This window comes from Epinephelus lanceolatus, chromosome 20, assembly GCF_041903045.1.
Source record: "Epinephelus lanceolatus isolate andai-2023 chromosome 20, ASM4190304v1, whole genome shotgun sequence".
Classification (NCBI taxonomy): Eukaryota; Metazoa; Chordata; class Actinopteri; order Perciformes; family Serranidae; genus Epinephelus; species Epinephelus lanceolatus.
Window position 1 is genome coordinate 19,777,749 of NC_135753.1, and position 27,562 is coordinate 19,805,310.

General features: G+C 42.1%; 3 protein-coding genes across 10 annotated transcripts in view; 1 reads left to right on the forward strand and 2 right to left on the reverse strand.

The window, feature by feature from the left end:
• Window positions 1-27,562, reverse strand: part of LOC117264408 (phospholipid scramblase 1) — a 222,704-nt gene that overhangs the window by 102,559 nt on the left and 92,583 nt on the right. For 6 of the 7 annotated variants that reach the window (XM_078162435.1, XM_078162429.1, XM_078162434.1 and 3 more), the window contains exon 1: window positions 9,589-9,813. The exons of the other annotated variant lie outside the window; for it this stretch is intronic. The gene's annotated coding sequence lies outside the window, so the exon portion shown is untranslated. Of the gene's footprint in view, window positions 1-9,588; window positions 9,814-27,562 lie in introns of those variants that run through there. 7 annotated transcript variants of the gene reach the window in all.
• Window positions 2,471-9,563, reverse strand: zic4 (zic family member 4). 2 transcript variants are annotated; one of them, XM_033638328.2, is made up of 3 exons: window positions 6,707-7,326; window positions 5,972-6,598; window positions 2,471-3,758 (listed from the first exon to the last, which is right to left on the reverse strand). In XM_033638328.2, the coding sequence occupies exons 1-3, from the start codon at window positions 7,131-7,133 to the stop codon at window positions 3,319-3,321; spliced, it is 1,494 nt and encodes a 497-aa protein (XP_033494219.1). In that variant the 5' UTR covers window positions 7,134-7,326; the 3' UTR covers window positions 2,471-3,318. The 2 variants fall into 2 exon arrangements, with proteins under 2 accessions (XP_033494219.1, XP_033494218.1); XM_033638327.2 differs by having other exon boundaries at window positions 5,972-9,563.
• Window positions 10,814-14,223, forward strand: zic1 (zic family member 1 (odd-paired homolog, Drosophila)). Its single transcript, XM_033638329.2, has 3 exons — window positions 10,814-12,180; window positions 12,584-12,747; window positions 13,088-14,223. Exons 1-3 carry the CDS (start codon window positions 11,220-11,222, stop codon window positions 13,283-13,285), a joined length of 1,323 nt encoding a protein of 440 aa, XP_033494220.1. The 5' UTR covers window positions 10,814-11,219; the 3' UTR covers window positions 13,286-14,223.

Sequence of the window (27,562 nt, forward strand, 5' to 3'; positions counted from 1 at the left end):
TTTACTCCTAGACTGCTAATCCCCCTATTAAAAGGGTTTTGTTCAATAATGCCGGACAGTTTCCGGAAGTAGGATTACCGCCTCCATTATTTTACAAAGAAATGATATTTCACACTCAAATGAGCCTCAGGATGCAGCAGTGGTGGTGAGAGGGCCTTGTGAGGAGCGAAATGGATTCATTTTATTTTTTTGTTGCGCTTTGGAAACCTCAAAACCTCCCCTTCCCTTTCCTTTTCTTTTTCCCAACATCATCTATTCTATAATTAATGTACATTACTTGTGAGGCTGCAACCATCAGCTTCCTGAGTTGGATTGGTGCTGCAGCTCAAGTGGAGCCTCTCTTTCTCACTCTGTCTCTCTCTCTCTCTCACACACACACACACACACACATGCACACACGCACACACACCTGTTCTTGATTCTTGACCCCAGAGCTGATATCAGATCAGAGGGTGTCGCTCAGCTGAAGGTGGGAAGCCCCGATGAGTGAACCCAGTTGTCTAAGATCCTCTCTCACAGTGCCTGCTGTATCCACTGTCTGCGCGCCGGGAATTTAACTTTCACAATAAAAATCGAACTCATCACATTTTATCTCTGCTCGCACTTATACCCTAACTCTCAGGATCCAACTTTGCAGCCATGCCTGCTCGCCCCGGCTTCATTTCTGACTGCAGACAGCGTGTTTGTTTTTGGTTAAAGCCATAAATCCTAAAGGTCACTATATATGTAAAGGTCAGTGAAGTGTAGCAGAGCAGACGTGCAGTCCTGCAGCACTGGTGCATGATTTTTATTTCTCTTTGTGGCTTTTAAATGAATTCAAGGCCATATTTGTGTCTTTGATCTTTTCCCCTGCAGTAAAGATCAAATTCAGAAATGCTTTGGCTGAAAAATTGCACCTCATGTTTTAACTCTTTCGCTTCTTCTTTTTTTTTTTGTTTCTTCTTCTAATGAAACAAGCCTTTAAATGTTGCCCATCCTTCACTTTCAGCGGCTGAATGGAAAATGTTTTTACGCGACTCAGTTAGTTCTTGTCCATTTTGACGACTGGAACTAAAAGCTTTAGACGGCCCAATAGAGAGGAGCCCAATAGAGTGGAGCCCAACAAATCGGTGACAAAAGGCTTTCCGTGTCATCAACGTCGTTCAGACGACCTAGAAGAATCCCTCTGATATCAACTTCCACTTCAAAGACTCCCACTTTCAATTGAGATCCAACTATCTTGTTGTTTTTCTTTCTTCCTTCCTCTTTTTTTCTTAATCTTTTACGCACAAGAGCTGGTGCCAAAACAGGCATCATCATCTTCTTCTTCTTCTTCTCCTATTTGCTTTAGTGTTTATTCTTTTCTCTGAGCTGGGCCTCTTCCACAGAGCAAACTGTCATGCACTTAACCAAACTCTATAAACGTATCAGAGAGTTGTAGCTGCGTTGTTTCCACCCACTTCTGCCTTAGTCAAGGCCGGGAGTAAAAAAATTCAGCCCTCAGCCAAAAGTTTTCCCAACGCAGCAGAGCTCTTCAGGTTTCTGGTTAGCTGCATGTTTTCACTCCTCTTTAAGCTTCTTTTACACCTTTTATTTTACACTACTGAGGAAAAAGCGGTGCTCAAAGCTGAGAGAATTAATTTAAACGTTAACTTTTAACTGTGCAGTTATCATTATAGGCTGCTAAGCTTTTATGGTTTTTCATGTACAGAGCCTAAAATATGATTATGGTTAAATTTAACCATGGAGCAGCTCGGCCCTCTTGCAATGCAAGTCTATTATGGTGTGGGACAACTGCGTTTTAGCGGCGTCTCCTTTGATTGTCGTAAAGTAGGCCTGGAGCAAAAGAATATATTTTTCTTCTTTATACTGCCCTCGTCTGCAATATAAAGGACATAGATTACCGTTTCCTACCCCATGGGAAGCAAATATTACATTCTTTAGAGCGGGCTTTTGAGTCCACGGACTTGGCCCCATATCATTTGAGTTTGACTTGGCTATTGCTATAGAAATCTTAATTCACCATGAGGATTCACCGTCGTGAAAAAAATGGCTCTTTGTACCAAATGCTCTTTGAAGTCTGGATCAGAATATTGTAGCCCCCTTCATCACACTCTGCCCACGTCTGCATCAAACCAAAGCTCAGCTGAGAAAAGTAAGACTTTTACGCAAGCGGTGCGCACTTTAAGTTCCCCGAGAAACATTTTGGAAAATCACATCTTTAAAATGTGTTGTTAAAAAACCTTTCATTATATTTTATTTCTTTGAGTTTGCAGCAGTTTTATCTGGATCTAAAAAAAGTAGACGTGGGGTTTGTTATTACTGGGTTTTAGAGCTGTGCGTAAAGGAGGCATTATCTTTATGGAAATATTATTTTTAAAGACATAAACAAGGCATGTATTCTGCACATTTTCTCCATGAATGCAACCACTTTTTCAGATAATTGACAACCGGCTGTAAATCCCACATAGACCCGAATCTCTCAGCAGAGTTTTCACTTTAGTCATACAAGATTTATTCAAAATACTCACAAATTACAAGGCAATTCGGTACGCATTTTGAGTGCCGCTCGATTTCAGATATCCAAAAAGGAAAAAAAATATTGACGACAATGATACAAAATCACAAAATGCCCACTTTGATAAAACATTTATAATTTCACGGTCGTATATCAAATACTGCAGGCGTATGAAACAGTTCAATTGTTGACCCTCTGCACAAATGGAAAAGAAAAAATAGCTGTAAACATAAAATGTTTGTACAAATAACCGCAGTGACCGGTGAGAAACTGCTTGGAGACAGATCCTTCCAAAACTATCAACATCAACACATCGAAACTTACAAAATTTACAAATGTACATCTTCGCCCTAATTGAAACATGCACTTTGGTTCGATAATACAAAATATCAGATTGAAAAATAAATAAAAACATATCGAAGTCGAAACTCGAATTTACAAAATAATTGTACACCAACATGCCTAGCCTACAATAATGTACCACATAGTCTAACGGATTTACACGACTCTCTCCACAAGTGGACAAGTGGGCCGTCAGGGCGCGTAGGCACTGAGCCAACCATTTTGAGTAGCTGAGGTTTGAAAATATATTCTTTTAACTGTGCCTGGAAATTAGCACGTCTTTAAGGTTTGCACTTTTTCCTTCCAATGTGGTTCAAATGCGTCTCTTGGCTCTGGGGTGTCTTGTTTGGTGGCTCATCCAAAAGGGGGACCAGTGGGCCTTCGCAGGCGTATAGGCACCGAAGCCAAACCATTTTTAATAGTTAAGCTTTTGAAAATGTGTTCTGTCACTTCTGGCACCGTGTTTGAGTCCAATTGGATTAAAACGCGTCCCTCGGTTCTGGGTTTCTGTAAGGTGGCTCGTCTGTGGGGTCGGGTGTGGAGGGCCCGCTGGGCGGTGTTTGGGCGCCGCTGGCACCTGAACTGTGGCACACGTACCATTCACTTAAATTCGCGGGCTGGGAGGCTCCCACCGGCTCCGACAGCACCGAGGAGCCTCCTGGCTCCCGGCCCAAGTCTGAGGAGGGGGAGACAAGGGACGGGGTGGAGGACTCGTAGCCTGAGCTGGGCGGGGGGGACTTGCAGTGCACCTTCATGTGTTTCCTCAGGGAGCTGGGGTGTGTGTAGGACTTATCGCAGCCTCTCACTTTGCAGTTGTAGGGCTTATCGCTGGTGTGGACGTGGGAGTGCTTTTTCCGGTCACTGCTGTTGGCGAAGCGTCTGTCGCAGCCGTCAAACTCACATTTGAAGGGCTTCTCACCTGTTAACAGTGGTGGTGACACAATGACACATAAATCAGTAAATTGTGGATTAAAAAAAATAATAATGTATTTAACTCTGAGACATTATCATATTTATGTATTTATTTATTTTATGAGACCACCATCAACTTCAGTTGCAAATCTCTAAACACACTAATAAAGTGGCTAACCCCACTTTATGGGCATGCATGCGTTCAAATAAACCAAGCAACAAGTATCCAAGTATCTGTGACCCAATGAAAATAAATTAATTAATTAAAATAAATACATAAATTTAGAATATATATATATATATAAAGCTGGTCCATTTACCGCCACTTTTTTTTTTTTTTTTCCAAATTTAATTAAATTCGTATATTTTTTTGTTTTGTTTTTACAGTACACACTCTCCCCTACATACACTTTTAAAAAGTGTGCCTACTTGGTCAGACCTGCCTCCTGTTTACACCAGACATTACACTCATGCATGAGCCTCAGTCTGGTGTAAACAGGAGGGCTGAACCCCCACTGTCCTGGGTCTATACCTGGCGTCTACATGCATTAAGGCATACGTCAAAACAGACAAGCTATGAGCACAGACATAGCAGGCCTAAAACCAACTGAAAAATCATGATAAATGAAAGTATCGCCACAGCCAGGCTACACCCACTGTGTGCTAACGCATTCTGTCTGCTATTTGAATCCCTGCAAATGGTTATGGACTGGCTCTAATTTTTGCGTCTTAATAATAAGTATTTCTACCTGATTATGACAAGGCAAAAAAAAAAAAAGACGGTCTGAATAAATTACACGGAAATCATCCACTGCTGATTTTTCTCCTCCGATTAAAGCTTTTGAGAATATGTAATTGCCTCTGTCTAATTACACTTGCGGGTTGAATATCAATTTGACCTTCAGCTGTTGGGTTGAGAGAGCCAATCAAGGATATTAGTGTAGTACAAGAAACCGTCGAGGAACAGACCCCAGGGGCAGCCCCAGTCATAACCACACTTTCGGATAGGTTTTAAACATGATACCAAAGACCAGGCCCCTTGGGAGTCAACACACAGAAATAATTTAACAGATTTGTACTTAGGTAATGTGAGCAAATTATATGAATAATACATAGGGTGCAGAAATGGAGCAGAGAGGGGGGAGTGTGCCATGCAGCCACCGACGAAAAAAGGAATGTAGTCATTGTGTTCATTTACAAGTCTGACTCGACATTTTGAGGCCTTATTTCCCCCCCTCACTGGCTCCACAGCACGTCACTGGGTCACAGAGGCAAGCAGCCATATTGTAGCATTATATGTTTGTTTTTTTTTTTTAAAAAAAAAAAAGTTCAACGCGAGCTGCTGCTGCTGCTTGGAGCTGTATCGCATATACACACGTCAGTCATTATAGACGCAGTCAGCTCTGCCAACCTGTTGGTGAATTATTTCAGCCGTCTGCACTTGTCAACTTGTTGCTTTGGCTAAAGGCTATCAAGAGCTGATCATTCCAGGAGCAGGCTTACTATTTCACCATGCACACATGTCATATCACTCTGCTGGGGGAATAACATGAGGCTGCAAATACTCTAATGCATATATGTAAAATAAAACTGCGCCTTTATTCGTGGCTTTAAATCTAAAAATGCATTCCAAACTATAATTAGTAGTTGGGATATGGAGCATGCATTAAACAGTTAATAAACAGAGCAACAAGTGTCTGGAAAAAAAAAACATCATCATCATCATCATCATATCAGTCACAGTGAGTGTGAAGATGCACATTTCCAACGTTACTGCCAGTCATTATCTGGCATGCTCTAAACTACACGAACACGTCCTGACGTGGGCCTCAGTCTTTTGTGCTGTGGTGTAAACAAGAGGTCGAACCGTCAAACGCCTGAGTGAGCTGTATCATAATCCCCCAAAGCTCAGTCCCTTTGCAAAAACTTGCGATGCAACTCACAACAAACAGGTGGGCAGTGGCTGCTGCGTGCTGATGTATCAGCAGCACGGATTGATTAATTGCTTTGGTACGTCAGAGGATATTTTAAATGCGTAAAATTAAATTAAATTCAATTAAAAATCATAAAAAACACAACGTGAAAATTATGCAAAACAGCACGTGCGTGTGTGGATAATTTTGTAAAGATTAAATCTGAATTTCAGCATGCAACTTGATGATTTAATTTCACATATTACATTTCTGCAACATTTATTTTTAGGAATATAAAGCTACTGACCTGTGTGCGTCCTTTTGTGGATCTTAAGATTCTCGGATCTCGCGAACACTTTCCCACAGCCAGGGAATGGGCATGGAAACGGTTTCTCCCCGGTGTGCACTCGAATGTGATTTACAAGTTTGTACTTGGCTTTAAATGGTTTGCCTTCCCTCGGACACTCTTCCCAAAAACATATATGGTTCGCCTGCTCCGGTCCTCCAACGTGCTCCACCGTCACATGCGTTACGAGTTCGTGCATGGTGCTGTAAGTTTTGGAGCAAAGTTTCTTCGGCGAGTGCTCCGGTTCCAGCCACTTGCAAATCAGCTCTTGCTTTATCGGCTGCCTCATGTAGCGGAAAAAGGCACCGGCTCCGTGGTGGTGGTGGTGGTGAGCGCTAAGATTCATGTTCAGATTCAGACCACCGTAGCCATGCAACGGCGAGGCGGAGAACGGATCAGCCCTGGAGCTTGCCACTTGACTCAAGTGATCAGACCTAACGTACATTTCTCCAGGTAGTCCTAACCTTATTTGTCCATTCAACGCTTGGCCACCCGGTGATCCGCTAGAAGGCTGGTCGTGATGGAGTCCGGAGAAGAGGGTATGGTTCCCAGCGTCAGGGTGATGACCATAGTGTCCGGGGTAGCTACCTGTTGTTGAGACAAACATTCCGTGGTGAGAGGCTGAACCAGCAGTCTGGTCAGTCAGTACTGGCATGGCTTGAGCTGTCAGATCTCTCCGGATGAGGAAATCCCTACCTGCGGATAAAGCCTGGGCCGTGTGAGACATAGAATAGGGGACCGATGTCGCCTGAACCGGGCCAAAAGCTCCCGTTTGACTGGAGACCACTTCACTGTGGCCTGCCATATGATGATTGTGGTGGTGGTGATGGTGGTGGGGATAATGATGGGCTGGGCTGATTTTGAGGGCCGCGGAGTGCCCCATGTGTTCTGGCCCGAATGGACTCGGCCCCAGGCGGGGTTCCGCAGTAATCTCCCCAGGGTGCGAGTGAGCCATTGAGTGTGGATGGCTGCTGAACCCCGGGAAGCCTGTCACGCTCTGAGGGGTATGGTGGTGATGATGGTGATGGTGGTGAGCCCCTGCCAAGTCAACTAATCTCAGCGCCGTGTTCCGTTTGGAAAACGTAGGGTCCATCACGGGGCTTCCCAATGCATCCACGCTCATTACTTCCTAATTTTAGAATAACTTGACAGCAGGCAAAATAATAATGATGATGACAAATATATTTTAATCGCAATGAAAAATAAAGAAAAAAGACTTTATAAAGTTAAGTCTATCTGCAGACTACATGGAATCCCATTCGGTTGAGAGGCAGCAGCAGGACGCTTTGATACTGAATAGAGATTCATGGTAGGCGCTGCAGCCCGTGGAGCTAAACAATCACCCTGCGCTCTAATTGGTCAGAGCTCGGTGATTGACGTCACCAGTGACAGTTTCCAACGTGAAGAAAAATGTCTTTAGTGACAGCAAGCAGCCAGCGCGCATGCGCAGTGCCTCAGGCAACGCTTGAGAAAAATAGTTGTTATGCAAAGGTTATTGTACAATAAAAGTCCTAAAAAGTTGATCCAGATATACAGTCGCCTTTCTTTTGTCGCAGCGCACAAAGGCTGCGCGGCTATGAAACAGCAATTTCCCCCGTTTGATTCTGCAATTACAAAACAGCCTGCCTCGCTACACTGTGCATATTGCCAGTATAAAAGTTGTAAGGATCATAAATAATGCAGTGATATCTTCATTTCGCCCCGCATCGTATGAAGGACAACTTTACGCACAAATTACGCACGTAAAAGATCGGCGTCAGCGGGAGAAAAACTTGTCAACTTAACCAAAGGAAAACTCCACGTGGGGGTTTAAAATAGTCCGGAGTACATACCATTAATGTGCGCTTTGATATACAATCGTATTTACATATCCAGCCGTTCGCCCTTCAGCGCGTACTACAGTCCGTGCTCTGCTCGGTGGGATCCGTGTGTGTAGTAAGTGTGAATAGGGCGAGCTGCGACCATTGTCCCGAGGGGAAAAAAATGTAATGGACGGGACCTGTTGTTATGATCCGGGGTAATTTTGTTTTAGACCCAGGACGGCAGCAGATGAGGGTCACGGGAGGTGGTGCCGTTGCAGAGTTAAGTTCAAAATAAAACGTGTGTGTACTGTAAGTATCGGTTACTGCAATATTCTCCTCAGACTTAGTGTTTCTTTTTTCTGCCTTTTGTTTGAATGCTTAAAAGAAAGATATTAGTTATGGATCATAACAACATGCCGTGTGAATGATCTGTGTGTTCCCACTTTGTCTTTGTAACCTATCAAACAGGACGAATTTAAAACTCAAATGTGTGTCAGGAAAATGTTGAGTAATGTTTGTTACTGTACATATAGTCTTGAGCACGGTGGCTAATTTGTCTCTGTGACAAACATGAATGGCCGAAAATTTATTTGACTATCATAACTTATTTCATAATATTTTTCTTGTACCGCCCTGCTTACACTTTTGTAATTAACAGCTATGACTTTATTGTTTTGGGTGAGTTATGTCTTGTGTGTTGTCACTATATTTGTGTTATTGAACGCTTTAAATTGTGGGGCAGATATTTGGACTATACGCTGTATCTTTGTAGTTGCAGACAAAAATAAATTATTGCGTGAAGCGACCTCAAAGAAGGTCACATGCAATGTTGACCACTTTGATGTCAAATATGAAATGCGTAAATGTGTTATTTAACTTCTGCGGTTATCAGAAGTAATTTGTGCAGGACAACTTAAATTTATTGTCAGAGCCGCTCGTGAGTATCTCAACCTCCTCACACGTTTTTTAAATTTTCGTTGATGATAAAACCAACTGGACAACATATGACATTTCTTTGTTTTAACAGCCCATGCTGAATAATAAATAGCACACACACACTCACTTGGCTAATAATTTCTTTATATAACAGTAATTTAAAAACTATCTTCCTATTGGTTATTTCTCTGAATTGACTTGTCAAAATCTTTGCTGACAGCGTCATATCCAACACGTTAGAAAATTGAGTCAATGTTTTGAGACATGACGGATCCAAAAGATGTTTATTAAATGGCCTTTACGCGTGGGGTTTCACGAGGCTCACAGCTGTAGCCTTCAGAGGCATCACAGCACCAGCGTAATGCTAAACTTTGAAGTGCTATTTCTGGTTCCAAGTTGTGCATGCACTCACTCTTGGAGACAAGTAAGCAGGGGAGTTGTATAAGATCCCAAAACAAAAAAAAAGAAAAAGCTGAATATTTTCGAGTAGTCTCATAAAACACTGTTTTTGCTGCTTTGGCTTAACTGCCTTCACTGTAAATCCTGAGGAGCTCCAGGTAGCCATCTTAAATTCTACAGTATGACTGCAGCACATTAGGATCATGACACTGAGCGGGTAATGGCGTTTTGATTAGGGCGCACCTTTTACGCACATATGCTAAATATGTTATGATCACTTTGAGGCACATAAATGGCACAACTTTAAATTCACTTGCAAAGTTATGTATAATTCAAACTTTTCTTGGCACACATTTATCAAGTTATCCTCACTTGTTGCAAGTCTGCGTACATGACCTCCAGTTTTGACTCTCCCCCTTTTCAATCATATGCCATTCTTACCGTTTTCCACCTGTTGAAAGATCCCTCCAAATTTTGCATAGCAGAGAAGTGGGCTACCTAAAACGCCGGATCAGGTTGAAGGTGTAGCTACTTGTTAAGTTGAGAACAACAAAACTTGCCCTCTTCCCTTGGTCTCCCAAGACTGACTTGGAAAAAGCCTTGTAGAAACTAGCCTAGTAGCCAAGAAGATATTTTAATGGTTCGCATGGCACGTCTGTGCATGTGGCTTTGAACTCTAGCAGCCGGAGGTTCCTGCAGAGAGCGCCGCAAATCCCACTTGATAACTTCGACAACCCACAACGTTTTACACACAGGCTATGCATCACTGGCCCTGCAAAGAAATGAGTAAGTTGCACAAGCACAGCCAAACCGTGATGGATACATTAGGCATACTAGTGGATCCAAGTTAAATACTGGCCTATATATGCAAGGTTACCTTTGTGGACGTGGGGTGTGCTGGTGAGCGTGATGATGTGGAAATCTAAAGCACAGATGTTCCACTGGTGTGAGCTCCAGTGGACGCGCACACGTTGTGTTCAACACGCAGAGTGCGCACAAGAGACAGACAACAAAACGTTATGTGGATTCCCTTCGAGGTAAAAAGGGATAAGTTGATAATAACAGAGCTTTTTAAAGAGAGTGGTGACAGTGGGCAGACTTTATATCAAAACCTCAACGTCTCCCATGGGGGCTCCTGAGAAGAGACTCGATACCTGTGCCTGACGCATGTAGGAAGGCTCCACAATTGAATGCTGCAAGGTTTGTTTACAGTCCTGTCAGTCCATAGGTGCAGTAAATTAAATGATTGTCATAGTTGATTCTGGCATTGTCTTCATGTATCTCTCAAGCTCGTGTCAGACAGACAGATACACAGACAGATACACAGACAGACAATGTCTGAGTGCTTCATTGTGCAAAAACGTCACCGATTACAGCACCAAAGGGCTCTGCTTGGTGATCTAATGTCCCCAGGTTAACAAAGACAACGCGACACATTTGCTTTACAAACTCTTAGTGCACTATGTGGCTGCAAAACGTGCTTTGACTTTCTACAAGGCCGGTGTGTTGTCTCGTGTTCCTCAACTTTTTGTTTTGCTGTTATTCAGCCTTTTAACCAAATCCACAGTCAGCAATCTCACAATATCTGGGATTGATGATGCAAAGAGGCCAATAGAAGTGTGGGCCCTGCACCGTGGATTGTTATTTGGTGAGTGGATGTTATTGGGGGGAAAGGTGTTCCGCCAATGAGCGCGCAGCTCCGGGCCCACATGACTACCCCCCTCCTCTCCCATTCATCAGGGCTGGACTGTGTTGTCTTTTCAATTCATTTATCTGCAGGAATGATTGCGACTATCAGTCTAGAGCTCACCGCCTGACTGAGGAGGTGAAAGTTGCGCCACAGGAAGATAAACCGCAAAAGACAATATTGCATGTATACATGATTTTGCGTGTGCATCGGATGCGCGATATAGGGGAATTCCTCGCGTCTTAGAAAGTAAACAGAAAATCGGTGGATTTGAGAGTTTGCTCAGTCGAGTGAGGTCCAAGAGATAGAGAGAGGGGGAGGAAGAATATCTGTGCGTGATTTTTTGATTTCTGCTCTCAGTCGTCTCGGCGAGTCTAGACTGAAGATGCTCTTGGACGCAGGACCGCAGTATCCCACCATAGGAGTCACTACTTTCGGCTCCTCACGGCATCACTCAACAGGCGAAGTCACAGAGAGAGAAGTGGCGTTGGGGATAAATCCGTTTGCAGATGGGATGGGCGCCTTCAAAATAAACCACAGCTCCCACGACATTGGCTCCGGACAAACGGCGTTTTCCTCTCAGGCGCCCGGCTACGCAGCAGCCGCCCTGGGACATCACCACCACCCGACCCACGTTGGCTCTTACTCCACGGCGGCTTTCAACTCCACCAGGGACTTTCTCTTCAGAAATCGGGGTTTCGGGGACGCCACCGGGGCGCAGCACAGTTTGTTCGCCTCCGGAAGTTTCGCAGGGCCACATGGACACTCAGATGCAGCGGGGCACCTGCTCTTCCCAGGGCTCCACGAGCAAGCGGCGAGCCATGCGTCTTCCAACGTGGTCAACAGCCAGATGCGGCTGGGCTTCTCGGGGGACATGTACGGACGGGCCGACCAGTACGGCCACGTTACGAGCCCACGATCCGACCACTATGCCTCGACCCAGCTGCACGGCTATGGCCCCATGAATATGAATATGGCCGCACACCACGGAGCAGGGGCCTTCTTTCGATACATGAGGCAGCCGATCAAACAAGAGCTCATCTGCAAGTGGATCGAGCCGGAGCAGCTGACGAATCCCAAAAAGTCGTGCAACAAAACTTTTAGCACGATGCACGAGCTGGTGACCCATCTGACGGTGGAGCATGTGGGGGGACCAGAGCAGACCAACCACATCTGCTTCTGGGAGGACTGCGCCAGAGAAGGAAAGCCATTCAAAGCCAAATACAAACTTGTAAATCATATCAGAGTACACACCGGAGAAAAGCCCTTTCCGTGTCCGTTCCCCGGCTGTGGCAAAGTATTTGCTCGATCGGAAAATCTAAAAATTCACAAAAGGACGCACACCGGTAAGACTCCCCGCTTTTTTAAAATCCATGTTGACAATGTGCATCCAAAATATGCATGCGATCCGGGTTATTATTTATTGGGCAGCTGAAGTCTCTTCACTGGCATGTGATTCACTGCAGTTGTCAACAGAAAATATCTCATATGTTTTTTCTTATCTTGAAGTCTATTTAAATTTAACTAAATGAAATAATTAAATAACCTAAATGGCTCAAGTTAAATTAATTTGCAGCCTTTTATTAAGCTGAATTCTCTATTATTAATTTTTAAAATTAAAAAGGCTGCCTTTTTATTACTCACTATAATTAACCTCCTCTGTTCCCACACGTTAGACATATTAAAATATCAAATGTGTAGTATGAAATCCAGTGTTGAACATTTGCATTTATTTTTGTCTGTATTTAGGTGAGAAGCCTTTTAAGTGTGAGTTTGAAGGCTGCGACAGGCGGTTTGCAAACAGCAGTGACCGCAAGAAACACATGCACGTCCACACGTCGGACAAGCCCTATCTCTGCAAAATGTGCGACAAGTCATACACACACCCCAGCTCCCTCCGAAAACACATGAAGGTAAAAAAGGCTTTGATTTATTTTATTAAATCATCAAATGTTGTAACTGTTTAGAGATGTTTTTGCAGCTTGAGTGGAGAAAAATATTTTTGCAATATTAGGAAATAGAGAAGTTAATTTGCTCTGACACTTTCTTTCTTTCTTTTCTTTCAACCGACAAATCAGATTAAGATCTTAATGAGAATAATAATGTTTTGGGTGGGTATTTTTTGCAGATGTTCAGACCAGTCGAATTAATTTCTTTTGAATCCTTTTTTTTATTTGCACAAAACAAACCCGGGGACAAACCAGCCATATGCAGCATGCTTTTTTTCCATAACATTTCTCTCGTTTATTGAAGGTCCACGAATCCACCAATCCGGGACCGCAGCCGTCTCCAGCGGCCAGTTCAGGGTACGAGTCCTCCACACCTCCCACCATAGTATCCCCGTCCACAGAGAACCAGAGCAGCAGCTCCATATCACCAGCAGCCTCAGCAGTACACCACACAACCAGCCACAGCACGCTGTCGTCAAATTTCAATGAATGGTACGTGTAAATATTTTTGAACAAAAAGAAAAAAGCGAGAGCGAGAAAAAAAGAGACTGCAGAATTAAAAAAGAAAAACTGCTTGGAATCAAAGACTTTATAAAGTCAGCCAGTGAGACATGGACTGAGAAAACACGGGAGGCCCCACACAGTTAAAGGCTGTCTTAATGTCGATGAGAGAGAATGCATGGACTTAAAGGAGGCGAGGACAGCCACCGAGTTAAAACTTCTTTTTCCTTTTTCCTCAATATTTCTTTGAGTCTTTATTTCTACTGAGAGACTGCTCAGAAGAGATCTCAAAAAGCATGCTATCTCCGGGTAGAGGCCTGAATTTTTGTACATAAGGATTTCACCAAGTTGGGAATAAAAAAATGTAATATTTTATTTTGTAAATAGTTCTATCACAGTTTAAGGGAAAAATTTGTGACAAATGTGGTCCCTAGATATATGGAAAAATGAGATGGTTTTAAGAATATTGCGATGAATAGACTTCATTGAAAAGAATGTTATAGTTGTGAACCAAATGTGAATTATTCAGTATTACTACAGTCTACACGTCGACCTAACCGACTCTTAGTATTAATGTGCTTTTGTAGCCTATTCAGTGCAACATTTTCGTCCAAGGTCCAGTTTGAGTAGCACCAGTATCATTGTTGTTATTTAATGTCATGTCGATAAATCGTGTAGTGAAAGCCTGAAATTCCGTGTCAATCTGTTTATGTACGTGATAAATATAAAATCTCTGTCAATTGCTTTGTCTGAAAGGAAGTATTATTACATGTAAGTAGCTCAATTTTCCATATTTATCCGCATGTAAAGGACCGGTAACATGTTAGAAGCTGATCGGTATTTATGGAGAAATGCGCTCGTATGTAAAATTTAGTTTACAAAAAAATGTTTGGATACATTTCGTACTATATTAAAGGATTAAAAAATACAATAATGCAATGCGTTGGGAGGTTTTTGGTTTCATTGGTGTGTTGAGGGTGATCTGTGTGACACTAAATGGGTGCTTTAAAATATATATTAATAATTAGCTGCACACTGAGGTGGATTTTTTTTGCTCATAATAATGCATTTAGCACGGGTTTAAGGAAGCTGCATGTGTGGATGCACAAATGATTTAACTATTTAGTGTGTGTGTGTGTGTGTGTGTGTGTGTGTGTGAGCATTTCATTCAAAGCTTAAGGTTTAACCGCACTGTCACAACTTCCCTGACAGTCAATAATAAGTAAATTCACTCCCCCCTTTTTTCCCCTGCATCTTCTGTTTATCCAAAATTAACATCCAACACTTTGCCCTCCAGTAATGTGCAAATTAAATCGATTAATCACGGCGGTTGTTCCTCAGTGTAAAACCGGGGATAGTTTGGCTTACTTAATTGTTCGGGAATCTAATTTTCAAATCTAATTTATTTTTCCCCCTTTTCTGCAGTTTGTCGGATTTCATAGATTTAGGGCGAGCTGAGGAGTCAATGTGGCCCCCTCATTGTTCCTGGCTGCAGCTTGCTTGACCGCCCCATTAGGCAGAGATCACATCAGCAGCCGCCAGTGATCATGGTTAACACTGCCAGTGCGCGCGGAGCCACGATCTGTCAGTCTGCAGCTTTGTCAGAAAAAAAAAAAAAGAAAAGCTGCACACACCCCGAAAAGAAAATGCAATTTTAATCGTAAAAAGAATCCACACACACACACACACACACACACACACACACAGCAGCAGCACAGGAGGTGTGTGTGTGCGCGCGCGTGCCCGTGCGTCCTCACCAGCCAAAATAAAAACATCCACCATCTTAGATGATTTGCTGAAATGTATTGAAATGTATTCATATTTTCTTTTCACGGACTATTAAATTTGGAGATAAATGAAGGATGGTAATAAAATGACTTTTTCGACTCTATTTAACACTATCTATCTATCTAGGTTCCAGTGCTGATGCTCCACTGATGCACTGCTGCTATAGGAAGGGAAGAATAAAAAAAAAAAAAACACGCACTCGTGAATTCGTTTGAGAAAGTCACTTTGCAGCTTTATAGAAAAATTTTCACATGTAACTGGAAATATAAATAGTTTAGAGTGGATGTGTTAAAGCTATGTCATGTGGTTTCAAAGCTGGCGGGATATTCCACACATGCGCCATATTTAAATATAAAGCTGGTGCCAGATTGACAAATGCAGAGATGGAGGCTGAATCCACCTTAAACTAGTTTATTCAACATTTGAACTTGAGAAAAAGCCTTTAAATGTAAAATAGTGTTTCAGAGTCCAGCTTGATAATGATGGAAAATACTTTCCATGTATGTGAGTTGTGTTTGGATCGCTGGTTATTTGGCTCATTATGGACCTGAGTTCATAGTTTATCCCCCTGTTTTATTTCCCTGCACATGTTTTTAACTGGAGAGAAACTACAACCTCTCTGAGCCCCAAACAGCCGCCGCTGCTGCTGCTGCTGCTGCTGCTGCTTTAACGTGCCAGTGCGACTGAATGCAAAGCATGAACCTTGACTGTGCTGTTTAATTTCCACTTCATGCTTCTGTCGTGTTGCTTTACACTGCAGCCACACACACGCTATCAAAAATAAAATGCTCGACGACAGGCTGCAGCGCGTCTTCTCCCAGGCTACCTATAGAGCTGCACGGTGGCTCCAGATCAAATAGGAGCGCAGGAAAAACATCCACTTTAAATGTATTTACGCTCAAGTCTGGAAATGACAAACACTCAGATATCGGGAAAGCGCAGGCGCCAGCATCATGAATATTTATTACCAGCACTTGTGGCCAGTAAACCGAGCCTGACGTTTGTGTTACCAAGGTAGACAGTGTGCAGCTTAGCTGCACATCAAATATCACACAGGATGGTGGTTCAGCCTTTTACTTCATGTTGTTTTTACACCTTTAAAAATCAGAATTGGCTTCTTTTTTCCTGCAGTAACATTTAATAAATCCATTCAGCCTTTAAAAGCAAAAGTTTTAAATTAGTAATGCGTCTTTTTTTTAATGCATTTTGAATCTAATTTGGCATTTTCTCCTCACACATAAATTGAATATGGCTGTTTTTAAAACAATAAAATGCAGACTGCAGCCACTGACACATGCAGTAAAATCCAAGATTAGTAGAAAGCTATAATCCGTAACTCTTGATGGATGAGGTGCCCATGCCTCTGCCAGCACTCTGATGTGCCTGCCCAGCTGCCGTCACTCTGAGAGAACTACATCGATAAGTTAAACATTTAACTATTAAGTTCCCGGCAAAATGATCCCATTCTTCAGAGAGGGACATGTGATATCTAATTTTAACACCTTCCAAAGTTTAAAAACGCCCCAAGTTGCAAGTCATGGAATATCCTGCAAAAACCTCGGCATCCTGCAGCCTCCATCTGCTGAGCTTAAGAGTCCCAATACAAAAAGGTCAAATTCAAGTCAAGGCCACTTTACTTTATTGGCATGCAGACATTTGAAAACCGCCTGCAAGAAACCCTGTCGTATTTGCAGCCATAAAGGGATTTAATTGCCAGACTCTGGGTAATGGAGCAATCCATCCTGCAGTGGACGTCGAAGTTTGCATACAAAGATAATCCAGATATTGATTTGTGCACATAATGATGTATAATCTGTAGTAAGAGGCTGGTTGTTCTTTTGGAGTTTGGAAACATGATTTTTTAAAATTATTTGTATTATTTTTTTGGCCTTAAAAAGAGCAACAGTAGAAGGAAAATATGCATTCATGTAATTATTTAATTTAAATATTTGGTAATATTCCCCGATTTAAATGAAATATCCAACACCAAACTATTCCAAAAATTTGACCTTCACATTTCAGCCTCACCCTGAATTATGATCCATTATATAACCCTCTTTAAATCTTTATTCAAACCACAGCTCTACATGTGTAGTCCTGCACCCTCTGAAAAAGGCTTTATCCATCCTCAGAAATAAAATGTCAAATCTGTTGTGCAAAGACATAACACAAATTATATTTTTCCCCATGTCTTATTTCCTTATGATAATCCGGACTGCAGCTCGTATAGTTCACAGCTCTTTTTACTTAACCACATCACTGATTGGGACATTAATCTCCGCTTTGCCACCGCAGTCCCAGCGCCGGGTTTGGAGAGGGCTCGTTATAGTGAAACATAGGCTCACGGTGACCCCCGTTGCATCAGTTGTGGTCTCTGACATGCTATTAAGTTTAGACCGTGCAGGAGATTTGTGGAGGCGCTGACACGGTGTTGTCGCGTCCCCTTTGACGTGCCCCTAAATGAGGCCACTCCAATTAGCTCTTTGCGACAGGGTGAGACTGCTGCAGCCTGCAACACCTCTGCAGAGGGGAGAGCAGGCACCGTCTCAGCCCTGCTTATACCGGGGGAAGTCCAGGGAGCGTGCAGCGACGTCGTGGTTCACCTCTGAGCTGTTGTTGTGGAGCTGGAAACGTTTTGCTCAATGGCAAGTCGGCGGTTGTGGGTAAGGGAGCAAGGGCGTAGGTTACGTTTTAATATTGGAGGGACACATGCAAGGGGGTTGGGGGTCCTCCACCCAAAAAATAAATCTCAAACCCATAATTTCCTGCTTTCAAGTGAATTTTTATGCATCACATTGCTATTTCTGCATGAATCTTTAATTCTGTCAAAATAAAATTCCTCCTCCACTTCCGTGTTTTTATGGGGACGACAAATGCGCATGTTCTAAATATTGAGGGGGATGTGACCCCAGTCCCCCCCCCCCCAAAATCTACACCTAGAGCAACCCTTAAATCCACCAAATAGGACCTGCAACCGAAGAACTTTTGATGCATCACTTTGCTATTTCTGCATGACTTTACAGTGTAAATCTTTAATTCTGTCAGAATAAAAGTCCTCTTCCACTTAAATGTTTTTTTTTTTGGAACAACAAATGCACATGTTCTAAATATTAAGGGGGGCGTGTCCCCTGTGTCCCCCCCCCAAAATATTCACATAGAGTAACCCTTAAATCAAGCAAATGGAACCTGCAACCGAAGAGCTATTTATGCATCATTTTTGCCATTTCTGCACGATTTCATGGTGTAAATCTTTTTTAATTCTGTCCAAATAAAATTATTCTACTTCCACATTTTTATTGGAGACAACAAATGCACATGATCTAAATACTGAAGGGGACGTGTCCCGTGTGTCCCCCTCCAAAATCTACACCTAGAGCAACCCTTAAATGCAGCAAATGGTACCTGCAACCGAAGAGTTTTTTATGCATAATTTTCCTATGTCTGCATTACTCTATGGTGAAAATCTTTAATTCTGTCAGAATAAAGTCGTCTATACATCCATGTTTTTACCGGGGACAACAGTTGCACATGTTCTAAATATCGAGGGGGATGTGTCCCCTGGTCCCCCCAAAATCTACACCTAGACCAACCCTTAAATCCAGCAAAAGGAACCTGCAACAGAAAGAGTTTTTTATGCATCATTTTGCTGTGTTTGCACGACTTTACAGTGTAAATCTTTAATCCTGTCAAAATAAAAGTCCTCTTCTACCTTTATGTTTTTACTGAGGGGACAAATTCACATGTTCTAACCCTGCATACCCTGAAATCTGTAATGGTTTTCTTCTTTATATCACTGTTCTCAATGTAATTTCTGACTTGTAAATATCTTTAAAAAAAATGAGAATCATATTCTCGCTGTCATGATTCAAATTGCACAATTCCCTTGTGGTGGATAAACTGTCCGAATATACTCAACCCCTTTCTGATCCCAGACTTTAAAGATGCCTCACTCTTTGTTGGGGTAAAGTTGGGATCTGCTTTTACTTCTCTCAATCCCAGTGGTTCATTATGAATCTTAAGGAGTTTATTCCAGACATTGAGAGTATTTTGAAACCATTTGTTTTCTATTTTTGGTTCCAACTTGTCCTCAAGGAAAGACAGGAGTGTCTCCATGCCTCTGTTGACTTCCATTTCGCCTGTGTATCGTCCATTAGCCATGTTCGTAATATTTGTGTTTGAGCTGCCAAATGAGATAGAGCCAAACCTCAATGGTTTTTTGTCATCCCACACAAATTTAAGTAACACCTAAATGTAATAGGATTAACGTACAAAGGTAGGGCCTTAAATAAAAATAAGAATCTGGGGAGTGTATTAATTCCAGTGGTGTCAGTCCTTCCCAATAGTGACAGGGGGAAATCTACACCTAGAGTGACCCTTAAATCCAAGAAATTGAACCTGCAACCGAAGAGCTTCCGGTGCCAAACTCTCCCTTATTTAACCCTTTTGCAACCAGCTTCTCAATCACTTAAAGGGCCAGTCCGTATTTTTATTTTAATTCAAACTACATGTTTATTAACATACTGAACAAACTGACTTATTTTCTGTTTTTCGTCATTTAAAATTTAGCAAAATTTTACTTGTGTTTACAAAAATAAAAAAAATCAGCGTCAAAATTAACAACTAAAATATAGCTGTTAGTTGATGTATTACGAGACCCGCCAATGAAATGAGTGACAACAGTTCCCAATCCTGTGTTTCTAATTTTTGCTAATGAGCCACACAGCCTTTTGTTTACGTCCAGGCCATGCAAGTGCAGCCGCTTTGCTCCGAGGGCATAAATCAGAATATTTTTAATAAATTCATCAGGCGGAATGATATCAGCCCGCATTTTTCTTTTATGTGTTAAAAAAAGCCATACATATGGTGCGTTAATGCGCTGCTCAATGGAGAGGTCTTCTCGCTTACAGAGCAGCTTGTCGACATCTGCTTCTCTGATGAGTCTGATAATGACTTCTTCTTTCGCAATGAGGATGACCAGACAAAGATAATGACTGACAGATTTCTACTGATCCATTCCATCATCGCGATGTGTTTGTCACTGTGCATCACGAGGTGGCCCTGAGGGTAACATGGCTGAAACCATATGAACTCCTTGTTTATGGTGACATTAAGCCTGATGCGAACTGATGTTTGGATTTCGTCCTGTTGCATGCTTTGTATTTCCTCGGCTTTAACAATGAGTCCCAATTAACCCATTTACTATTGTTCTGTTTATAAGGCATATGGTGTTTTAAATTGGTAGCAGACCCTAAGTATTCCGCACTACTAGCAGTTTGAACGTATTAGAGGCCTTCGTCCTTCATCACCCATTCTGTCAAAGCAGGAATTTCACAACCTAGTAAAACAAACTAGTGTGGGTTTCTAAAATGCTAACCCCAAATCAACCCGGAGCATCACTTTTTTTTTTTCTGCACCTCTCTGAGCTCAGGGTGGTTTCCTGTTAGGTTAGAGTTGACAGTTTACAGTGCATCCCTTTAAAACTATGATCTAACCCTAACCCTAACCCAAGTCAAAAACATAAACGTGTAATTCTTAACTCAGGTCAGCTTCTGACTATTTTAACATCCAGCAGTATTTGTTCATGTTAACATGCCAGCAAACAAACTCACTAGCCTCTGCACGACCGCTTTATCTTTGCTTTGCCTGAAATTCATTGTTGTTTTCCTGTTGGGCCGCTGCCCAAAGCCTTCAAATATTTGTCAGAGACAAGAGGCAATAAATACAGGTCGTTATGCCTGCCTGGGTGCAGATATTTGAACTAGAAATCTATTTCATATTTTTGTTCCCTTCCTGACGAGTAAATCACTTTAGAAAAAAACACATGTGCAATGAAACAAACTCATAATTCCCCCTGGTTAGCTGGCTCGTGCACGCAGGATTGCAGCTACTTTCAATGCCATGTTCATATCCACACTTTTTTTTTCTCTCTCTCTCTCTCTGCACACATTTGGGGCTTTGTAATTGTTTTGGCTCACTGTTCAGTTCGACTCTGATAATGGAAGAACATCCATCATTAGTCCATCCATCAGTAGAGTCCAGTGTGCTCTGTGGCTGTTTGTCATCCCAGTGTGTGCATTCGTAGATATTTTCCATTCCTTATTATTTTCAGAGTGGAATAAAAACGGTGTCATTAAGCCAAAATCTTTAAATGCTGCTGTAAAATGTTACGACTCACAGGGAGCACGTCAATGGAGGGAGACATGTCTTCTCACTGACATTTTCACTGACCTTAGCAAACACCTACGAACCGTTTTGCCATCTTGTAGCCAGCGTACAGTCGGTATTCACATCAGTGCATTTAACATTAAAGCACGTCAGCCTGTTGAAAAGCACCAACTGATGCAACGCCTCAATCATACCCAATGTGTCCCTCCTCTCTGCAGTGCATTCATTTATAATTATATCTTCATCACAGAAAGAGAGTGATTAAAAGTAAAATCTGGCAAACAAAACGTGGCGTGTAAGGTATCATCATAACAGTGCGCCTGGCGTGGAGTGTTTTTCAGCAGCTGCATCAGCAGGACACAGGTGGAAATGCAACTTGACTGGTGATGGGAGCCAAGAAAGATCTGGAAGCTGTTTCTGTCCTGTGTGTGTGTTCGTACTTATGCCTGTGCACTTCAGTTGTTGAACTCGAGCAGGCAAAGAATATTAGCTACCTAATGTTGCCAGAGGACAGATGTGAGTGTGTGTGTGAAGGAATATGAATCATTACAGAGAAAACTTTATTTGGTGCATCTGTATATGGGCAGTAGACTGTCAAAATTAAATGTCATGTTTTACTGGATAAATACGAGAGATGTAGAAAATCCTGCTCAACTGTCCAAGATTTACAACACACAGTCCGTCCTGCGTGCAGCCGCTGCTCCTGTAAGTATCTCGCAGTTTGATTTTATGTCTCTGACTCCCTCATATCGCTGTTAACTGAGTGACTCGGTGCGCTTCAGGTGAGAATAGATGAAAATATGTGATATAACAGGGTCACATCACTTCCAGAAGCTGCAGCGACCTCTGTGCTCCTTTGACAGGGACGTGAAGAAAGTGTGTGAAAGCGCCTCTCGAGCAACATTAAATACAAACCAGGGGTTTTAATATTATTTCAGGCCACAGCACTGAGTTGAAAGTGCAGAGAGGTGAGACGCTGGGAGGTAACGCAGCCCGTGACTGCTCTGTTTCTTGTAAACATGCAGGGTAATAACACACAATATTGCCAACGTACTAATAAGCGAGGAGGAGACTAAGTAAAGGGCTATTCTGTAAAATGTCAAACATTAAAAAACAAGCAAAAAGGTATTTTTTGACATCTTCATGCCATGTTTGCTTACACTTTCATGACTTAAGGTGCAAGGGGAGGCGAAAAAAAGCGCATTTTCCATTTTGAAACCGCAGCTCAGTCACACTTTCCAGCATATCGCTTCGTGTAAACATCCTGGCAGACAGGAAATCAATTTATCTGACCAACCGTTTGACAATTTCAACTGTGATAATTCAATTTGTTTGCTGATAATAATTCCTAAATAAAATGGCACGCATTTCCAACATTACAAGGCGCGTGTTTCCCATTAATCCCAGTTGCTCGTTGCTCACTCATGGTTTGATTGATAATGATTGGCCCAAATTTGCTTGGTCCAGGTGTTTGCCATTTATTATTTTTCCACCCCCTTCAATTAATCACTAATTGGTGTTTCCACCTGCAATGGAAATTACACCACAACTGTGGCCAAAAACCTCACACTGCCACTTATTTGCGGGAAAATATATCAAAATATTTATCATAAAAACGCCAGGATTTTTTAATGTTTGCTTAATGAAGAAGGAAAATATCCAAAATGCATTTTCATGGCTGCGTGTAGACAGCGCCTGTGTTTGTTGTGTCATTGTTGCTCGCACAGCGTGAACGCAGCCAGTGTTTGAGGATTTTGAAAATTAATGACAACAAATGACCAGAGCTGATTTCAATCCTCACCGTGTCAGGGGGGGGATTGTGTCCTGGTTGAGGTTAGGTCACTGCGAGGGATGTGACGGGGTATTTAGTGTCTGCATATGGAAACACTTCATTGTCAGAGTGGACTGTGTTTGAATAATGTTGCATTAATAAAGACTTTTTATGACAAAATGTGTCACAGTTCAGAAAGTATTGTGTGTTTTTATGATGAATCACTGTGGATTTCTCTCCATATCTGTTGCCAGAGCTAATCCAACTCATAAGATGCTTTTCTTTTTCATATAACATGTAGTGCTTGAACTCTATGTAGAGCTCTGCTTTACTGAGGTCTTGTAAAACCACTGTACTCCTCTGAAAGGGCAAATAAAATGTTAGCACTCACAAAAGGTCAAGTCTCTCCAGAAGATCAACTTCTGTAAAACAGCAACGCTCTAACCCACAAATAACATCGAAACGCTGAAATCTGAAATCTAGATGAGAGTGTTCCTGGAGCACAGAGGAAAAGTGACGTTACAAGAGAACGCAAACCCACATCAGAACATCAGTGTTGCACAAGTAGTGTTGCACTGGTGGTTTATGGCTTACTGGGAACTTGTCAGCAGCTTTTGCAACTTTAAAGGGAGTGTTCAAGCTCTGCATTCACTGCAAGATCTACAGCAAGATAGCTGTGTCTTAATGCTGCTATTATATATATATCATATTAATATATAACTGTGGGTTCAATTCACAGTTTACTCATAGCAAATAGCAGGACAAATGTTTAAGTGTCACATGACGTGTCTGCCACCACTTGTTTTTTCTTCTAAACATATGACAGCCCCCTGCACCGCACCCACACTTAGCTATTTGGTATAAAGCCATGCACAGCAGTAGTTTGTGTCTAATGGACAAGTGTTGATAAGTCCTTAAAAAGAAGCATCCAGCTGAACTTCTGCGCTAAAGGTTGTTTCCAAACTTGTGCGACGTAAGTATCCATCTGTCACCGCTTCACAGAAATCCGCATCCCCCTGTCACTGAGCAGATAAATGGCGGCATGTTGCTACCTAATGGCGAGTGGAATTGTTTGAAAGCAGCTACGCCTGCAAATCGCTTTTAATATATTTCTTTAAAAAAAAAAATCCTCCAGTTGTTTGTATTTTCTTTTCATGAAATAATTGGTTTATGCTTTAAAAGCGCAGTCTGTAATTGAGTTTCACTGTTGAAACTCTGTCACTGCATCACTGGTTTTGTTTATGTTTTGATTTATGAGCTTTTTTTTTATGTAAAATAAGATGATGGACCGAGGTGTTAAATCAGTTAAAATATTGGATTTAAATGTTTTTGGAGCTTGCACCAAGTTTTCGCAATCATAATTTGTTCTGCTGCTTCGTGAAAGGAATCCAAAGCAGAGAAGATACAAGACCTCACACTCTCCCTGAATATATTAAAGTCATAAAACCCTGTGATATTACTGGACATATAATACGTGGAGTAACGAGAACACAAGGAGCCACCCTCTGCTTTTCTCCTCTCTGTGCTTTACACAGGAAGAGAGATTGAATCAGGATTAGAGTCCATAGAAACGTACCTTTAAAATAGTATTAGCATCAAGCACTGTGAGTTAATTATAACCAAAGGCAGTGTGTGGGGGGGATTAGCGTTGTGATCCCTTAGCCGTGTTAAACAAAATGGTGACGTACTGTAAGGTTTGAACACTTTATCCCACTGAGCTACAGGTCGATTCTCTGCACAAGTGCACCGCAGCCTTTGTTCTCTGAGCCTTTAAGAGAGGACAACGTATCGCACACCTGCCTGTGTGAATTACAGGAGTTATTTTAATGTATGGGGATGCTGTTTTTGACTGAGCCATCTTTTTAAAAAGCTGAATTAAGACGATTAGTGCAAAAATTATGAGTTTAAGTCAGAAATCTGGGTTTTAATTTTAAAATTCTGACTTTATTCTGTGAATTCTGACTTTAAATTCAGAGCTTGGAAAAAAATTCTTGTAGTTTTGGCATCTGCATTGTAGAACAAGATATATGAATGCTACAGAGGACCATTTAGGATTATTTGCACGCCTATTTTGGGAGGCCTAGATTTGAGCGTCTGACTGATGATATGTCACTGACTCAAAGTTACATCACTCGGTGGCTTTCAGCTGCTTCTGCCACAACCCAACCTCATGGCCACGTGCGGTGTTCCAATAAATCACTCATTCCCGACACTTTTGTGGATGGTGTTTGACTAAAATATCAAACAACCATTACAAAACTTGTTTTCCCATCTTCCAAACATATGCTTCAACGTGAAACATCCAAAGTTAAAACTATCATTCTTTCTATTTTCTAACTCTGAACACTTAAAAGTGTTTTTTTTTTTTTCCTTTATCTTTTTCCTGCAATTAAGTTCATTCAAGTTGAGGATTGTTGCATGTGCAGATGGTTTGGAGACGCATCAATCTCTGTCAGCGGCGTAATAATGCAGACATTCCATACTGGGACACTTCATGAGCAGAGGAGGCACATGAGAGGGGGAGTTCCCTAAATCAAATAAAGGCTTGTGTTCTGGCTGAAGTCTGAGAACCAGCACCCCGGTGAGGATGCAGTGGGAATGAAATTATACGCAGCCCCCCTGGTTACACTGTCTGCATTTTTATACATTACAGTTACAGAAACGTTGTTAGGGGTTATCAAATGAAATTCAAATGTAACATGCAATAAAACGTTAAGCTCTGTGATGTTCGTGTCTGAACCAGGTTCCTTTATGAATTTGAGTCATAATGCATTTAGGGAATCATTGCAGTTTAATATTAAGGTGGTATTAGTGTAATAAAACAAACAATAAGCAAACTGGGGCTCTTCAAGAAAATGGTTTTGGCTATGCTTAATAATTTTTCATGAATTTGAGTGTCCCAAATCTTGCCGATCTGACCCAACTTTGTCACACGAGCGACATCTCTATCTCCACCCAGCTTCCTGGCATCTATCTGTCGCAGCGATCTTACATCCACTGAACAATCTGAACATGGATTCCAAAGCCGTAAAACGTTTGGCAGCACTTCTTGATTCAAACCCTTGTACCTCCCTTGACTTTGGGTCCTGGCTTGATGTTGACATCACGTGTAGAAAATTCACATCGGAGTAACACATGGAAAGTATTGGGGCTGCAGGGAGACACGGGATGGAGAGTGATAAGACTGGATGCCCTTCATCTTTCCCTCTGAATACAGGCCTAAGTCAATTTTACTCCCAGCGTGAGACTTTCTGCAGCCCAAGTTTTGAGTAAATCCAATCAGCTGTCCGCAGGATTGAGATGTAGTGTGTCACTGATGACAGAGTTCACTGAATGGGGAGGATGCAGTCCAGCATTTTTAATAAGATGCTATGATATAAGCTCCTCCTAAAGAGGTGTATGATAATTTTAAAGGGGCGCTTTAAGACTTAAGTACATAGAGAAATAAGTTGCATACTAGCTGAATTTTACATAATTTGCTCCCCTAGAAAAAAACTGGTTGGAAATTTCCATTTTGAATTCTATTACTATTGAAATACATTCAAATAAATCAGTAAATTAGACCTCAGATTTACAGCATTTCCTCAAAGTTGTCTGCACCCACAGTTTCTTTTTCCCCAATCACACCAGCAAAAGTGTGTATATTTATGGACCCTCCGTCATGTTTTGTGTGTGGCGACCAGAGAATTAAGCTCTGAGTTTAGCATGGCATAGCTTGAGTGCTTTGGCATGGCAGCATAGCATGAAATCCCTCAGTCTGCCAGGTGCGAGCTCCCAAATCATACTTCCCCCAAATGTGCATCAACAGTTTTGACAGGCGGACTGTACAGTGCTATTCTACACTCAACAGTGCTGCTGTTCCAAGAAGACAGAGCACACATACATCACACATACATGCGGCCCACCCACCCCACATGCTCGCCTTGATTCTTTTTTTTTTTCGTTGGGCACCTTCCCATCTCCACCCCTCTCTCTTCCTCTCCTCTCATTTTTTGATTGGCTTGATTCCATGCTCATTAGCATGTCCCATTATCTTCTGGAATATTCAGGGGAATGTTTCCAGTTGCTGCCATTCCAATTATTATAATATACAACATGGTTCATGACTTTCAAGTTTCTGGAAGTGCTTCAGCTTTTTGTCAAGGTCCTCAGTCACATGTGAGGGCTGTAGATTTTTCAAGGGCATCTGTTCCAAGCTGGCCCAGAAGAGAGACAACGCGGCAAAGAGGGAGTGGGGTGGGAGGGGGGGGCCCGGAGCAAGCTGGAATGATCCACCTAGAATTTGTTGAATCAAATCCTTGCACCTGGATATAATTGTCCTGCCGCTGTGCTGGGAGTTGCCACAGCCACAAAGAGAGCAAATTAGTGGCTCGAAAATGGCGACCTGTCAAGACATGCAGCCTCACCTGGTATCATATTTTACCAAGATAAAGCGCTTTCCTTGCATTGCTGGTTAATGATTATTTTGTTTACGGGCTGGGATAAATACACCACTCTGAATCGCTGAGATGATGAGCATGAAATCAAGCCGCACAACACCAAACAATACAGCAA

Coding starts and splice junctions, on each gene's coding strand:
- zic1 (XM_033638329.2), top strand. CDS start 11,220: ATGCTCTTGGACGCAGGACCGCAGTATCCCACCATAGGAGTCACTACT. Junction 12,181..12,583: donor TCACAAAAGGACGCACACCG/GTAAGACTCCCC, acceptor GTCTGTATTTAG/GTGAGAAGCCTTTTAAGTGT. Junction 12,748..13,087: donor CCCTCCGAAAACACATGAAG/GTAAAAAAGGCT, acceptor CGTTTATTGAAG/GTCCACGAATCCACCAATCC.
- zic4 (XM_033638327.2), bottom strand. CDS start 7,133: ATGAGCGTGGATGCATTGGGAAGCCCCGTGATGGACCCTACGTTTTCC. Junction 3,759..5,971: donor CCACAAAAGGACGCACACAG/GTCAGTAGCTTT, acceptor CACTGTTAACAG/GTGAGAAGCCCTTCAAATGT.